Source organism: Myxocyprinus asiaticus, chromosome 2 (genome assembly GCF_019703515.2).
Source record: "Myxocyprinus asiaticus isolate MX2 ecotype Aquarium Trade chromosome 2, UBuf_Myxa_2, whole genome shotgun sequence".
Classification (NCBI taxonomy): Eukaryota; Metazoa; Chordata; class Actinopteri; order Cypriniformes; family Catostomidae; genus Myxocyprinus; species Myxocyprinus asiaticus.
The window spans coordinates 8,554,992-8,572,236 of NC_059345.1; the positions used below are offsets into that span (position 1 = coordinate 8,554,992).

The 17,245-nt window shown below is 39.9% G+C and overlaps 1 protein-coding gene across 3 annotated transcripts in view; it reads right to left on the reverse strand.

Annotated features, from left to right (window-relative positions):
- Positions 1 to 423: 423 nt before the first annotated feature.
- Positions 424 to 17,245, reverse strand: part of LOC127410156 (matrix metalloproteinase-15-like) — a 41,524-nt gene continuing 24,702 nt past the window's right edge. For all 3 annotated transcript variants that reach the window (XM_051645273.1, XM_051645256.1, XM_051645266.1), the window contains exons 7-11: positions 15,920 to 16,140; positions 10,264 to 10,402; positions 6,100 to 6,250; positions 4,766 to 4,884; positions 424 to 2,331 (exon numbers count right to left, since the gene is read on the reverse strand). In XM_051645273.1, the coding sequence (XP_051501233.1) occupies positions 1,862 to 2,331; positions 4,766 to 4,884; positions 6,100 to 6,250; positions 10,264 to 10,402; positions 15,920 to 16,140 (1,100 nt within the window). In that variant the 3' untranslated portion in view covers positions 424 to 1,861. The remainder of the gene's footprint in view (positions 2,332 to 4,765; positions 4,885 to 6,099; positions 6,251 to 10,263; positions 10,403 to 15,919; positions 16,141 to 17,245) is intronic.

Here is a 17,245-nt window from a genome sequence, read left to right on the forward strand (position 1 = left end):
TTGTCCCTGCTTCTTTCTCTCGTCTTAGCCTACCTTGCAGTGTCGATGAGAGTGGTATTTCTTTGGTAGGGAGAACTTTGGGTTGGGGTTCGAAGAGATTAGCAATGCATTTCACCCCCCTGCTGTTTTTAAAATGAGAGGATTATCTAACAATCCCTACATGAAGGCAACAATGGGCCCCTCTAAGGTTTTTTATTTATAATTGGGCCCTGAGAAGCTTGCTTGAGTATATTTCATGGAGTTTTAAAGTGGTGGTATGCATTTTATGGTTCTTTTTTTCATATGTTCATTTGATTTAACAATGTAAAGCTGTTATATAAATATGTATATATACTCAGCTAATGGGTCCTACATCAGCAAAAGGTACTAGAAGATATTCCCTCAGCCTCCAAAGCCTTAAGATTTTTCAAAACCCCTACCAAGTATGTTGCCTTTTTTTATTATAAATGAAAGCAACTCAAATGTCAAATGACAACAAAATTACAATCACCACAGTATCACTGGACCAGTGGGGAGATAAAAACACACTAGCTTGTAATAAAGTGGTTAAAAGGGCTCTACAAATATGAACAAAACCACATACAACATGTTTGGCAGGACTAAGGCACAATCGTTAAAAAATGGTTCAGCTAGGCAATAAAATTAGATTTTTGTTATGATCATGCGAGGTAAACAAAATTCAGAGGAAAGTCCCTAATTTATGATGTCGAAACAAAGAGCTATGGATTATCAGGTAAAATTCAGTGAACGCTATTTACTGGTTGGCTAACTAAGTCCAGTTGCTTGTGAATTAGTTTACTGGACATTCTATAGCAACCTGGATGACTGAAAACCTTTGCGGACATACTATAAACTAATTTGTCTTTACAAATATGTAGACAACCTGCACCAGAATTACCAACATGGTGTCAGAAGTGAGATTCTACATCACAGGAGATGCCAAATAAGAAGGGTGCAAACCAATCAATGACAGATTGAGTAATTGCAGGTTAGTAGGCAATTAGATGAACAAATCCAATACCACAGCCCCTATTACGTACATGTTAAATGAGAAAGAAAAGGAACAAAGGGAAGAAACACATAAATCCTAGTCTGGATTTCCAACAAGTATATTATGACTTGCCCATTCAGTAGGAAGACCAAAGTTGAAAGTCCTGGGAAAAGATGAACGAAGGTAGAAATATTCCTTCCTCAACATCCCTTTTCCTCTATTTTTGTTCTGCAAGACTGCTTGTCAGTTCCTCTTTTACACTGTGATTGTAGAACTAGATTGCTAATTGTTACATCTCAAAAATTAATTGAAAATCCCACAAATGAAAAGAAAAAAATATTATGAATACAAAAAACCGAACACAAAATCAATGTGCAAAAATTACGATATAAATATACTAGTCATCATGTTAGAGGAGCACCATGGGAAGGGAAGTGTGTACAGAGCCAACATAAAACAGTGTCTTAATGAGACGCGACAAAATATGGCAAAAAACAAAAAAAAAAAGCTCTCTTTTAAATGTTTTAACCAGCGACCACGGCAAGGGACAAACACAAGGCCTTTTGTCAGTCGATTGGTTTCTATTTTTTCACCATTGAAAAATCCTGTGAACTCTGAAAATCCTGCACCTTATAACTGCACATTAAACATCAAATATGTTTTGATTGGCTGTGATTGTGCAACGTTGCGCTGCAGTTTCACGTTCAGTGTGGATGGACAAATTGCTTGTCGCTGGAATCTTGAATCGTGTCGTGTTTGGTTAGGACACAGTGTAAGAGTGAGTGTTTATGTTGTGTTGTGTGTGTGCAAATAGTTTTTGGACGTATAAAATGAAAGCATGGGGAATCATGGAGGGATTAAACTGACGGGTTAAACCCAGTCCTGCAGTGAACGTCTGCAGTGTACTAAATACTTGGGTGCTCCTTTCCTCTGTAGTGTGTTAATGATAGCGTAGATCAATCCTAAGATGCACAGCACTAGGACTAGCGGTACAGTCACCATGATGATATTTATGGTGCGCTCGGTCTCATCTATCTTCAAAACTACGTCCACCTCATTTGTTTCCTCTTCAGTCACTTCTTTGTAGTCAACATCATTAGTGTTGCCCCGCTCTTTTTCCTTCTCTTTTTCCTTGTCTTTGTCTCGCCCTGCATCTGGGTTAAAAGGTGGGTGTTCGGGCAACTTGCGTCCTGGGTCCACGTCTGTGTCTCTGTCGTGATCGAGGTCCACATTACAGCCCATGAAGTCTCTCAGAATGGACTTTGGGTAGCCTGGCTCGCTCTTCATTCTATGGTTATCGAATTTCCAGTACTTTGTACCCTTGTAGAAGTACGTATAAGCTGTGTGAGAAAGAACAGTGTTGGACAGTGCAAACTGTGCGTAGTGCATCACTGACAAGTCAGATACATTAATTTAGCTCGTCTGTTCAATACTTCACTGATGACAAAATGGAAAAAAATTGATATCATACAGCTAGGCTTAACCATAGCTTACCCTCCACATGCAATATCCACAGAAAAAAATAAATTCGTCCCAATTAGTAAAAACGTAAAAATTAAATAAATCACTGAGGGACAAGGCTGGGATAAACATTCAAATATACACTGTTTCGAAAGGACAAGATTTAAACATTACACATGTAGGGGGCCTGAGTAGCTCAGCGAGTATTTTTTATTTATTTATTTATTTCCCCCTTTTTCACCCAATTTGGAATGCCCAATTCCTAGTGCGCTTTTAAGTGCTCGTGGTCGCGTAGTGATTCGCCTCAATCCGGGTGGCGGAGGATGAATCCCAGTTGCATCCACGTCTGAGACCATCAACCCCCGCATCTTATCACGTGGCTTGTTGAGCGCGTTGCTTACGGAGACATAGCGCGTGTGGAGGCTTCACGCCATCCACCGCGGCATCCGTGCTCAACTCACCATGGGCTCCACCGAGAACGAACCACTTTATGGCGACCACGACTAGGTTATCCCATGTGACTCTACCCTCCCTAGCAACCAGGCCAATTTTGTTGCTTAGGAGACCTGGCTGGAGTTACTCAGCACACCCTGGGATTCGAACTAGCGAGCTAGCGAACTCCAGGGGTGGTAGCCAGCGTCTTTTACCACTGAGCTACCCAGGCCCCCCAGCTCAGCGAGTATTGATGCTGACTACCAACCCTGGAGTCGTGAGTTCGAACCAGGGCATGCTGAGTGACTCCAGCCAGGTCTCCTAAGCAACCAAATTGGCCCGGTTGCTAGGGAGGGTAAAGTCACATGGGGTAACCTCCTCGTGGTCACTATAATGTGGTTCTCGCTCTTGGTGGGGTGCGTGGTGAGTTGTGCGTGTATGCCGTGGAGAATAGCGTGGGCCTCCACACGCGCTACTTCTCCGCAGTAATGCGCTCAAAAAGCCACATGAAAAGATTCGCGGATTGACGGCCTCAGACACGGAGGCAATAGAGTTTCGTCCTCCGCCACCTGGATTGAGGCGTGTCACTACGCCACCACGAGGACTTAGAGAGCATTGGGAATTTCAAATTGGGGAGAAAAGGGGAGGGGAAAAAAAATAATTACACATGTAAGCATGACACTACTGTGATTAAAATCGCTTACTAAACCTGTTTAGGAGTTTATATTTAAACTCCTGTCATAACTGTGTAAAGCCGGTAAACCCTGTAACTTTTGCATGATACATGCAAGGATACCAGAAACCGACTGTTTAAATTTAAAGAAAGAGAGAGAGGGGGAAAAAAAAGAGCTGCACATTTCTGCTTTTAAGGGATAGTTCACCCAAAAATTATAATTTTCTCATCATTTACCCTTATACCATCTCAAACTCGTATGACTTGTTTTCTTCTGTAGAACAAAAACAAAGATTTTTAGAAGAATATCTCCGCTTTGTAGATCTATCCAATGCAAGTGAATGGTGGCCAGAACTTTGAAGGTCCAAAAAGCACAAAGGCAGTATAAAAGTAATCCATGTGTCTCCAGTGGTTAAATCCATGTTTTCTGAAGCGATACAATTGTTTTTTGGTGAGAAACAGACCAAAATGTAATTCCTTTTTCACTATAAATCATCTGCATCTGCAGTCTCCTTGTTACGATTATAATTTGAAGCTCAATTACAATTCCTTGTGCATGTGGAGATCGTAACGCTTCAAAAGACATGGATTAAACCACTGGAGTCGTATGGATTACCTTTATGCTGCCTTTATGTCCTTTCTGGAGCTTGAAAGGTTTAGACCCCTGTTGACTTAAATTGTATGGATACTGTATATTTACAACATATCTCCATCAAAATCCTTGTTTGTGTTCCTCAGAAGAAAACAAGTCATTCAAGTTTGAAATGGCATTAGGGTGAGTAAATGATGAGAAAATTATTTTTGGGTGAACGATTCCTTTAAATCCTCTGGAATGCCCATAGACTTGCATTGAAAATACGTACATTACTGTAAACACACATTTAAATTTTTATTACAAACTGAGGGCAAGTTAAAATTATTGTTTGTGGTAATCGATAACATGTCACAGATGCAATCATTAAAGATTAACTCGTTTTATACCCCAAATATTGCTTTAAAATGGAAATGCACTTGCAGTGATATACAGTAAGTGTTTCCCAATATAATCAAACCACATTTCTTCCATTACTTTCTCTCACAGCCTTTGTCTCATTGGTTGATTGATCTGACCAGCCCCTCCCCACCCATCCTTTAAATTAAGATGATGCCACTGGATGACCCCCCCACCCCCACCCCAACCCCATACACCATTTCACTCTCTGACTCACCTCCATCATCGCTGAGGAAGGCCCCTTTGGGAGAGGACGGCACAGAAGTGCCCCACACACTAATTGGTTTAGGGTAGTCCTGATCTGCAGCTCGAGAGTGCTCATTAAAGCGCCAGTACCTGCAGTTCAACAGGATTGTTTAACCAAACAGTTCAATGGGAATCATTCTAGCCTTTCCTTAATGCAAAAACAGGAAACTATACAGTAAACCCATTTGCATGTGGTATTAAAAGGAATATTCCATGTTCAAGTCAACTGACAGCATTTGTGGCAAAATGTTGATTGCCAAAAAAATTTTTATTTTCGTCCCCCCTTTTCCTTAAAAAAAAAAAACAAAAAAAAAAAAAGCAAAAATTGAGGTTCCACTGAGGCACTTTCAATGGAAGTGATTGGGGTCAATCCATAAACGTTAAAATACTCACTGTTTCAACAGTATAGCCACAAGACGTAAACAATATGCATGCTAACATGATTTTAGTGTGATTAAATCACTTACTAACTTTACACAAAGTTATATCCAATTTTACAACTACATTGCCATGACGACGTAACACCGTAAACTCTAAAACCATTAATCGACCATAAAAATAATGATTTAAACAACTTTACAGCTCAAATAATACAGGTGTTTTAACAGAAGAATAAATTCAAGTGCTTTTATAAAATTATAATCATCACATTTCCGCCTTTGAACCCTCCAAAAATTGGCCCCATTCATTTCCACTGTAAGTGCCTCTTTGTAACCTTGATTTTTGCTTCTTGTTTTTTAAAGGAGGTACGAGTCGAAATAATTTTTTGTGGTAATCAACATTGTCACAAAATCTGTCAATTGAGCTTAACTTGTATTGAACCCAGAGTATTCCTTCAACATCCATTATGCATAATCTGATCACGTTGTAGTATAAACGGTAATGCATCCTAACGCATCCTAGACAACACAGAAGGACTGCCTACTCACATTAAATGCCATTTTCTCTCCAAAACAAGGGTTTTAAACTTTGCTGGCTGGGTAAGAGTTTAAAAGAATAATGTTTGCAAGACATATTAAGTGAAATATGAAGTCGCAATCAGAGACCCTTCCCTCAACGAAATCCGATCACAAGTGGTCACTGGAAAAGCATTTGCGGCATGCTAATCCCAGGTGTAAAAAGCAATATGTCTCGGCTGACCACTTGTGATCGGATCAGCCGAGACGGATGCTAATACCAGGTGTAAACAGGGCCAGTAAGTCAACACCACAGACTATACAAAATAGCTCAAGGTATTAATTAGACAATAAACATTAGACATTTCTTTGAAAGAGTGGAAAAAACAAAAAACAAGACCACTCTCACCAGTCTCCTTTGAAGTAGTAAGTGAATCCAGAAGGCTCCCACCAGATGGCTGTATCTATCTTGTCGTAGGGGATGTCTCGGCCATAGTCCATCAGCTCTTGAGGGTAACCGGGCTCCAGATTGGCTTCCCTAAACAACCAATACTGACTTCCTACAAGTGGAGGGACAAAAAGAGAGAGAGCTAGATGAAGACAGAAGCGATTAACCAATATAATCATGCAACGGCAACAACGGCATTGTCAATACACTGAATTTTAATTTCAGCAATTCTGTGTAAATGTAATTTCCCATTGTGTTCAGCAGCCCCAAAAAGCATGTAGACGCTTAGTCTGTCAGAAATCCTAGAGGCTCCGGACCAAAGCGCAGAGTTAAAAACAAAAGAATTATTAATACAAACAAAAGTGCAAAAATCAAACCAAAACTCCCACAAGGGGGAAAAACAATACACGTAAACAACCCCGAAGGGGAAAAATACAAAGTAAATATAATCCAGACTACAGGGAGAGAAATCAACAGGTTAATGAGACAGGGCAGGTGAGACTAATAAACTAATAATGAGCAAACAAGGAGGCGGTGTGTGACGTCAGACTGAGAGACACGTGGCAATACAGAAACAAAACAAAGCCACATGCTCTCACAAGACAACAAAACACCCAAATGGCATGAGCGTACATCGGCTAGACAATAAGGCAATATACGCTTATGCCAACCGACAGAACAGACGAGAGAATGCGCAGCAACGCCAAACAAGGCGATGCCACACATTCCCACACTAAACAAAACCGGAGCGTACGTCGCAAGGCAAACGCCGCATGATTCACGCAACAGGCGACAAAACGAGACAGGACACCTGTGCGAGAGCTGGGCCACACACACACACACCCGACACCTCAGACCGAAGTGACTGAACCTCAGCACAATGTGAAGATAGCTTGCAACCCTGACAGGCAGCGCAAAGCGCGTCCGCGGTCACAAGAGACAGACACAGATTATTGACGAGAGTGTATGCCGCCAAGATAAGTGCAACGCACTCACGCCAATACAAGACAAGACATGGAACATGAGTGTCTGGATCCCGACACCAAAACCGAAACTGAACCAGATAGAAGGGTCAGGATCCAGACACAATGCTCCGGACATGAGACATGAGACCGACTGAAGAGTGCACGGCAGAGAAATACAAACATGAAACTGTGCGCTCAAATAAAGACAGACAGAACATGGAGCATGAGTGTCCGGATCCCGACACAGACCGAAACCGAACCAGACAGGAAGTCAGGACATGAAACAAGACAGACCGAAGAGCGCACAGCGGAAAATCGCCACAGGACCCGTGTGCTCACACAAAGACAGCACACAAACACAAGACAGACATGGGATGGTGATGCCACGGTCCTGTCAGACAAAAACCCAGACTGACAAAGTGACAGGACCGTGACATAGCCACACTTAAAAAAAGCATGAATGTCTTTGCATTATATCGCAAAATATCAAAACAAGTGGCATTTATTTTAAAGACTGACAGCCCAGGCACACTTTTCAAGCAAAACATTACACAAAAAGAAGTTTGTAAGGTTTCAAATTACACAAAAATAGGTATTTTGTTCAAAATTAGGACAAACATTTGAACACTTTCTGGTTGTCAAACGTTAGTGGTACATGTCCATAGTTAATGTGATGAAATACACCTGTAGTTGCTCTGCTAGGTGCACCTGTGGTAACTTGAGGGGAACTGACTTCATACATCCACTAAAAATCACCTTCTCTAGAGCAGTGGTTCCCAACTCCGCTCCTGGAGGCCCCCCAACACTACATATTTTGGATATCTCCCTAATCAAACACACCTGTTTCAACTCATCAGCTTGTTAGTGGAGACTCCAATACCTAAATTGGATGTGTTAGATAAGGTAGATATACAAAATGTTCCCTCCAGGAACAGGGTTGGGAACCACTCTAGAGAAAAGGTCTAGCATTATTTGTTTGCAGATGCAACTTGCTGTGATATTTTGTTATCTAATACAAAGACATTCAGACATTTTTAAGTGTCAAAATACTTTTTGGGGCCACCATATATCTGCATAATATCACAGTGCTCTCCAGATACTGGTCTGGTATCACAATTAGAAAAAAAAGCACATATTGGTCGAGCACTAACAAAGAAAAAAAACAGCTTTACATTAAGAGGGCTTCTGGGCTCTTTTTAGCTGGTTAGGCTGGGAGACCAGCTTCAAACAGCTAAGGCCAGCAACCCATCTTAGGTTGGTTTAAGATGCTTTGTTTCCAGCTTAGTTGAAGGCGGTTTCTCAAAAAACCCTCAAGTTAAAAAAGGGCCTACAGAAATGGGACAGAGGTGGAAAACAATTGGAAACAAGAGAAAAGGAGGAGGAACAGGGCAACAACATTCAGTGGTTAAAAGGATTTCATGGTGCATGTACAGGGACTTTCCCCACCTTGTAGTCATAGGAACTCCAACTGCATTACAGAACTGTTTATTCTCTTGAAAAACAAATAACTGCATTACAACACTGCAAAAGATGCACCAACAGTGTGGTTTTGGTTTGATTCCCACATTTTTGTGGTCAAAGTGACGACAGTGCATTGCATTGAGCCATAACCAAAACATCAGGACAAGCTTCAATTTTTATGATTTTACAGTATGGCAGACACCAAGGCACCATCCTCATGGACCCGGTTTGATTCAACTGGCCCTTTTCCAATTCTAACCGTTGCTGTCAGCATCTGCTAAAACCGCTAGCTGACGCAATGGCCTCGCCTCACAAACAGATGTTGCGCCCCAAGTTTTTTGCTCCCCCGGTTTCTCTAGAATGGCAGAAATCCAAATTTAAGTCTTGCCGATGACATCACTGTGCCCTAAACACTAAAGGGGAGCCAGCTTTCCTGAAGTGCAGCAAATACACAGACTTTTGCAAAAAACTTGTTCTTACTACTTGTGCCTCGACATATGCCTAGACATCTTTAGTAGGACGTTATTAGATGTCTGTTTTAAGGCCGAAGTATACTTCGTTCAGACGCAAATGCTAGGCGTCTGCGGACAGGACGTGTTACGCAAATTTAGTCATCAGAAGAGTGCTCGAGCACTGAACGCGTGCAGTGTCAAAACGTCACGTCAAAACCGAAGTATACTTTGGGCTTTAATGGTAATGGGTGTTGATGGTATGTATAACAAATGTGTGAAACCTCAATGTTTCAGGTTTTTGATTTTAGTCTATGGAGATAAACAATAGACTTATGCTTTTAGGGGATAGTTAATCTGATTCCGATATACAGTTGGAGTCGATTCCAGACTAATTTTCTCGATTCTTAAGAAAAAAATGGGAGGCAAAGTGAAAGCTTACAATAAACAGAGCAATATAAAGCATTCTTTACACTATTTATTGATTCCTCTGAGCGGAGCTGATACCAAGCTTTGGAGTCGTCTTTCGATTTACGACAATTCCCATTAATTCCCATCGAAGAATTGACTTTCTGGAATAGACTCCCAGCCCTACCTCTGCTCCATAATTTTCAGTAAATAATAACTTTTTCACTTTTCAAATTATTACATTTAAATTTGATCCCCACAAAGTATCACTATAGTATGGCTCCAGAACACTTCAGGAATATAGCACAAGAGTCATATGGACTACTTTTATATAAATTTTATGGTGATTATTTGTCCTTTTTGGAGCCTGTCAGCAACAGATCACTGTCTACTTTCATTTTATGGAAAAGAACAACTTAGACATTCTGTTATCTCCCTTTGTGAAAACAGAAGAAAGTCATATGGTATGGAACGACATGACTGTGAATAAAAGATAACAGAAATTTTTGGTCTTTTTGGGCTAACAATTCCTTGTTGAAGCTCCAAACTTTTACTCCCACACCAAAAAATCCACATCTTTTCAAACTCTGTGAAATCCATCAGCCTAAACACATAACTGGATGATGGAAATCAAGGGCACTTTCTCTACTTAATGACAAACGTCAAAATCAATGGCCATTTCTAATGTGAAAAGCACTTATATCTGACATAATTCTGCCAGCCTGGGTAATGGTCTCTCTCACAAATATAAAAATTTTTATGACCTATACCGGCAACATATTAACTTTCAGAGAGCACAGAGCAATATCCGTGGTAAAGCGCAGTCAGGAAGGGAAAAATACCTTTGAAAAACACAAATCGGCCATCATGCCGTTCATATGCTGCATCGATGTCTCCCGGCAGACCCCTCCAGAAGTGTCCGATAGGCATGGGGTAGTTATCTAGCACTCTGTTCCGCCTCACTCTCCAGAACCATCGACCCTGAGGAGATAAAAAGACATGAATCAGCAACCAGATGCTGATGGTTCTGAATGGTTTATTAGTGGCATAGATGAACATGTGCAGCTGTAGTACTGCTCAGAATCAGAGGTTCTGGTTCTGCTTGAGACCAAGAAACCAGGTTTATTTGTACATTTCTCTGCCAAGCCACTGTGTTAGGCCATCAAGGCCAACAACCTGTCCCGCACATGCTCCAAACCCTCAACACAAAAATGTTTTACTGGAAGCGAATCAAGCCACAATAAACGAAGAACAAGGAAGTTGGAAACACAGAATTACGCCTTTGTCAGCATACAGTGCTCAAACATTTTTCATCTATTCATTAGCTACAGTAAACATACAATCTAGTCTAATATACCCAGAGCACAATGCATATTATAACTCTCTACAACTACAAAACATACAATTTGATGGACAAGACTGAGGATTGATTTTAGTTAATTGAAAAAGGGATCATGTAAAGATTGCATTCAGGCTATAACGTTATTACAACTATCCACCAGAAGAAGTTGCTTGCTCTTAGCAGACCTGCTGATCACTGTAGGATTCTAGCATGCAACATCTTACACTTGTTCATCATTTGTAAGGTAAATTGAGCAAAATTTTACCTCAGCTAGTCAGTGAGCTAGTGCGCACTAATGTTAATGTACGCAGGGTAAACCCACGCCTTTTGTTTGCCTGGATAAAAAAATCTGTCATTAAAGATTTCAATTTGATTCGCCATTACAACACCACTGATCAACTGATCAAACAGATGTACAGTATGAGAGATACGTACACCAGTGCTGCTCTCCTCACAGATGTAATGGTAAAATATATCGGCATCAAAACTTTTTACAAAATCCATGACAGCACAAGGATCACCAAAGACATCTTATTCCGTTTCGCTCGTGCTTGCATAAAACGCAAAAGTAGTTGTCAGAGGGAGAAACTTTAAAGTTTCGCTATTTCGCTATTGAGATGTCTGATTGCTGAAAAATCTTGCAAATAATGAGAATGTTTCTCTGACGCACGGAACCGTTCGCTCCGTGCATGTTGCATGTAAGCTGTTTTATGAGGTGGGGTTGAAAATATTTTCATTTGTGTGTTGCAAATGTACAGAAAATGCAAATGAGATTCATTTTCTTGAAAATTTCAGTTTTAAATCTATTACATGTCAATTGAACATGAATTGGTACATTTAAACTGCATGTTTTAATAAATATACAAGTTATACAAAAATAATTAAGTTTTTATAAAAATTATTAAATAAAAAACATAATATAGTTAACAAAATCTTTAAAAGAACATTGCATTGGGGGCCTGGGTAGCTCAGCGAGTATTGACGCTGACTACCACCCCTGGAGTCGTGAGTTCGAATCCAGGGTGTGCTGAGTGACTCCAGCCAGGTCTCCTAAGCAACCAAATTGGCCCGGTTGCTAGGGAGGGTAGAGCCACATGGGGTAACCTCCTCATGGTCGCGATTAGTGGTTCTCGCCTCAATGGGGCGCCTGGTAAGTTGTGCGTGGATCGCTTAGAGTAGCACGAGCCTCCACATATTGCGAGTCTCCGCAGTGTCATGCTCAATGAACCACGTAATAAGATGCGCGGATTGACTGTCTTAGAAGCGGAGGCAACTGGGACTTGTCCTCCGCCACCCAGATTGAGGTGAGTAACCACGCCACCATGAGGACCTACTAAGTAGTGGGAATTGGGCATTCCAAATCGGGAGAAAAGGGTATAAAAAAAATTACAAAAATATATATAAAAAAGCACATTAGTTGTGCAAAGATTACCCACAATGAGGAAATTGAGTATGGGGGTGAACATGGTGAGTGCGTATATTTGTAATCTGGCCCCTTGATAGAAAGAGAAAAAATGTTGGCCCTCGCCACCTTCAAAGTCGTCCATCCTTGATCTACATCCTTGTGCTGTACAATCCCTATTGAAATCAATGGGCATTCTCTGACAGTGTAAACTTAGGGTTAGGGGTTCGTTCAAATCAGTTTGTTTAAATTCAAAGCAATAGTAATAATGACCATGCATACATTCTATACAGATGCAGAGCACAAAAATATCATGTACACATACACACAAACACACGCTGCTTCCTTTACATATGTCTGTAATAATCTCCTCCATCACTATGGCTTTCTGCCAGGACTTTCAGAATATTCGAAACTGACCTCAAATTAGAACCAGAGCTGGCTCTGCGGCCAACAAACTCTAAATATATCCTGCCTTCTTCCTCCACACCCCTAAACCCCTTACTCCTAATAAACACACATGCACACAAACACTCCAATTCACCGACAAAGCATACCTCGTCCTTGCATGGAAAAATACAATCTAGCATAAGGGAACTGGCTGGATTGTTTAAACAGTGCTTGGGGAATGGCCTTGATTCCGTATAATAGATAACTTTACCACTGCAGGTGGTTAAACAGTAACACCTGTTACACCTGTAGCAAAAGTCCATTAAAAATCTCCAACAAATTGTTCTAGAGTACAGCATGACCAGTAAGGTTTGCCTTTGGCTCACCACATGCTGTGAGAAGACTTTTAAAAATGCTAATTTTTCATCATTAGTCCCAAAAGTTTTAGACAATGGTGAGGGAAATCTCCAATCTCTCTTTAAAATCTATACTACCATTTAAAAGTTTGGACATACTTGAATGAATTTAATCATTTAATGCATTTAACCTCATGCCATCCCAGATGTGTATGACTTTCTTCTGCTGAACACAAACGAAGATTTTTAGAAGAATTTCTCAGCTCTGTAGGTCCATACAATGCAAGTGAATGGTGACCAGAACTTTGAAGCTCCAAAAGCACATAAAGGCAGCTTAAAAGTAATCCATAAGACTCCAGTGGTTAAATCCATCTTCAGAAGCGGTATGATAGGTGTGGGTGAGAAACAGATCAATATTTAAGTCCTTTACTATTAATCTCCACTTTCACTTTCTTCTTCTTTTGTTTTTGGTGATTCACATTCTTTGTGCATATCGCCACCTACTGGGCAGGGAAAATAATTTATAGCAAAAAAGGGCTTTTATTGATCTGATCTAAATATTGATCTGTTTTTCACCCACACCAATCAAATCGCTTCTGAAGATAGATTTAACCACTGGAGTAGGACTCAATACTCAAACCAGCCCGTCTGGCACCAACAATTATCCATGCGATTATCTAAACAGCCAATGTTGTGACAGCAGTGCAGTGCAGTGCATAAAATCATGCAGATATGGGTCAGGAGCTTCAGTTAATGTTCACATCAAACATCAGAATGGGGAAAAAAATGTGATCTCAGTGATTTTGACCATGGCATGATTGTTGGTGCCAGATGGGCTGGTTTGAGTATTTCTGTAACTGCTGATCTCCTGGGATTTACACACACAACAGTCTCTAGAATTTACCCAGAATTATGCCAAAAACAAAAAACATTCAGTGAGCGGCGATTCTGTGGATGGAAACGCCTTGTTGATGAGAGAGGTCAACAGAGAATGGCCAGACTGGTTCGAACTGGCAAAGTCTACGGTAACTCAGATAACCACTCTGTACAACTGTGGTGAGAAGAATAGGATCTCAGAATGCTATTCTGAGATGTGGGTTGGTGCTGTTTTGGCGGCGCGAGGGGACCTACACAATATTAGGTAGGTGGTTGTCGCTGATCGGTGTGTATGTATTATATATATATATATTAATCTTTAATGTTTTCACATTATTTATATTATATTATGCAATATTAAAATATTTTTGTCCTAATTTATTCAATTTCACAAGTTATTTTAATGCTCTTAGATTAAATCCACGAGCCCTTATTTCTAATGAAGCAAAACCTTTGATATTTAGTTTAATTATAAAGAGAAGCCGGAACGCTCACTTGCATTGTATGGACATACAGATCTGAGAAATTCTTCTTTTGTGTTCAGCAGAAGAAAGTAAGTCATGCGCATCTTGAATGGCATGAGGGTGTGTAACTGATGAGAATTTTCATTTTTGGGTGAATTATCCCTTTAAGGCTTATGCTTAAATGCTTGAAATAGTTGCAATTGTGGACAAATAAAAATTGTGCCAACATATGAATTACATAAATGAAAGATATATCATATTATGTTCTTTCAAAAAAAAAAACACTACTTCTGCAGATTTTTGCCTTTTCAATGCAAAATTCCCATTCTTCCATTTGTGTTTTCAAAATGTGGAAAATTGTAATAATAAAGAATGAGTATGTCCAAACTTTTGACTGGTAGTGTTTCTATCCATCTATCTATCTATACAGAGAAAAGACTGTAGACTGTAGTAAAGTTAACCAAAAGGCACCGACACGTTTGCTAACTGATGTCATCAGTAACCTAATTGAAAATATGTTTTGTCAAGCATTTGTATGTGTAAATCTCTCTTCATTCTGCTATTTGCATTTCTTTTAACTCCTGCAACAAAACCAGAGCAAAATAATAAGCCTTTATCATCTAAATGGAAAGAAAGAGAAAGATCATATGATCTGGTCCATGTTTCCAGAAAAAAAAAGAGAGGAGAATTGAAGATACCCCGACAGAGAAAACACTTGTCTTGCAGGAACAAATCACATGACGTGACCACGAAACAAACTTCAGCACATAGCAGAATTCAGATGTATCTCCTGATCAACTCCAGACTCCAAAGACACGGCTCCTTTCCTCTTTATGGAGCTCTGCCCCATAACAAAGACCAGCACTTGGGATTTACGGCCCATTACCTAACAGAGCCTGATTGAGAGCAGACATAAACTAACTCAACCTGACTGCCTCTACCTGCAGGTCAGGTCTTCCAGCTCAAACTGTTATAGTTTCACAGCCTGACCTGTTCTGATTCAGAGAGCATGACAGCGGCTGTGTGAATCTTCCATCAAGAACTTGTCCAAATCATATTTCACCCCAAATTCAAAGTGAAAAATTTGGAATTGCTTAATTTATGTAAAGAAAATGAAGCCTATTTTTAGAACAGTTAAGATGTTTTTGTTTTAGGACATTATTTTCATGTCAATTAAGTCATATCTAAAAATCCTTAAAACAAGATATATTTACTTGTAGCAAAACTGCATAAGATATTAAGGCTTTTTTTTATTTTATTTTTTTTTTACAGTATTTACTTGTTTATATTCAAAACTAGTGAAAACATTTGCCAGTAAATGTGCGTATTTTTCATGGCAAACATTTTTAATAGTCCTAAAAAATAGGCTTTCTTTATAAAAAATATAATTTCTTATTTCGTCGTTTGATTTTGGTGTGAAATATAACCTGGACATGTTCTAGATTCAGCTTTGGGTGATTCTTTCAGCTATCTTGAACACAAACGACCATTCACACACAGAGCAAGGCAGCTTGACTTTCACTCAATTATACAGTTAGCCAACAAGTTACAGTATGTCCTTTGAACTTAGCAATATCTGTGCATTAGTGATGTCACAGAAGTTACACATGGACACAAATGCAACACTCATTTAATCAGGGAACGGAATAGCAAAGATCTCCAGCTCACCTTAAAAACAAACATCTCTCCTCTGAGCATGGTGACTGTGTCAAAATTGCCTTCACAGATGTTTGGGCCATAGTGATCTGGGCGGTCAGTGGTTCGAGGCCTGTCCGGCCGATGAGGAGGGGCTCCGGGAGGGTTCTTAGGAGGGTACCTAGGGTCGGGCTGGGCTGGTCGCCGAGGGGTCACGGTCGGGAGAGCCTGAGTGGGAGAACTGCTAGGGGGTCCTAAAAGAGAGAGAGAAGATGAAACAGATGAAAGAGGTTGTTCAAACCCTTAACCTCAAGTATGAACAATAGTAATGCTTGCAATAGTAAACTGATTTGTGAATGTGCCATGATATGACCAAGAGTTTTTGCTACTGAAGTGGGAATGAGGCCTACACCCCCGCAGCCGAAACTACCCTCCTACAAAAGACAAAAACTACTGTAAACATTATTGATGTCCACAGAGACTGAAGTATTTCATAGGCACGCCATGTTAATGGCAAAGTACACCAACCTACCACAAAAACAAAATTTTTTATCTTACACCATAAGTCTGAGTGCCAGTAAAACCACATAGTGTAAACCAAAGCATAACAAAACAAACACTTTTATAACAGCACGTGTGGACTCTGGACCAGACTGAACCAGAAAACAGTTTAAACTGATATACAGATACAATCAAATGTACTACATTTTTTACAAGTTTAAATTAGATACGCTATTCAACAATCTATTATTATCAATCATTTTAATGTTCACATACTTGCATATTGTGAGGAAGGACTGTTTAAGGAATAAGGAATGATTAACTAGTTTAATGCCAAGGTCTTTAGAAAATTCATGGACAAAAAAAGAAAGATCAATTGTATCCTTTTATTAGGTGTCTTTACCTACAATGTTAGTAAGCATTTAACACAATGTACTTATGTAAATACATGTTGATGCATTGTACTTAAATTTACAGTACCTGAATTAAATTACATCTATAGTTACACTGTTAACCTTACCCCTAACCCTAAACCTAACCCTTACCCTAAAGCCTAACCAAACCTTACCCTAACCCTCACCCTTACCCTAAACCCTAACCCTACCAAACCCATACCCTAACCTTACCCTAAACCCTAACCAACCCAACACTTACCCTAAACCTACCCAACCCTTACCCTAAACCCTAACCGTACCTCAACCTCAGTAGCAGCAAATGTGAATCTTGTGAGAATTTTGCAGAACAACATTTAGTTACACAATAATTACATGGTATTGTATGTATTTTAAATGTTAGTACACAGTAGTTAAAGACATATAATATAAATTGGGACCAAAGTGCATAAAAATCATCATGATG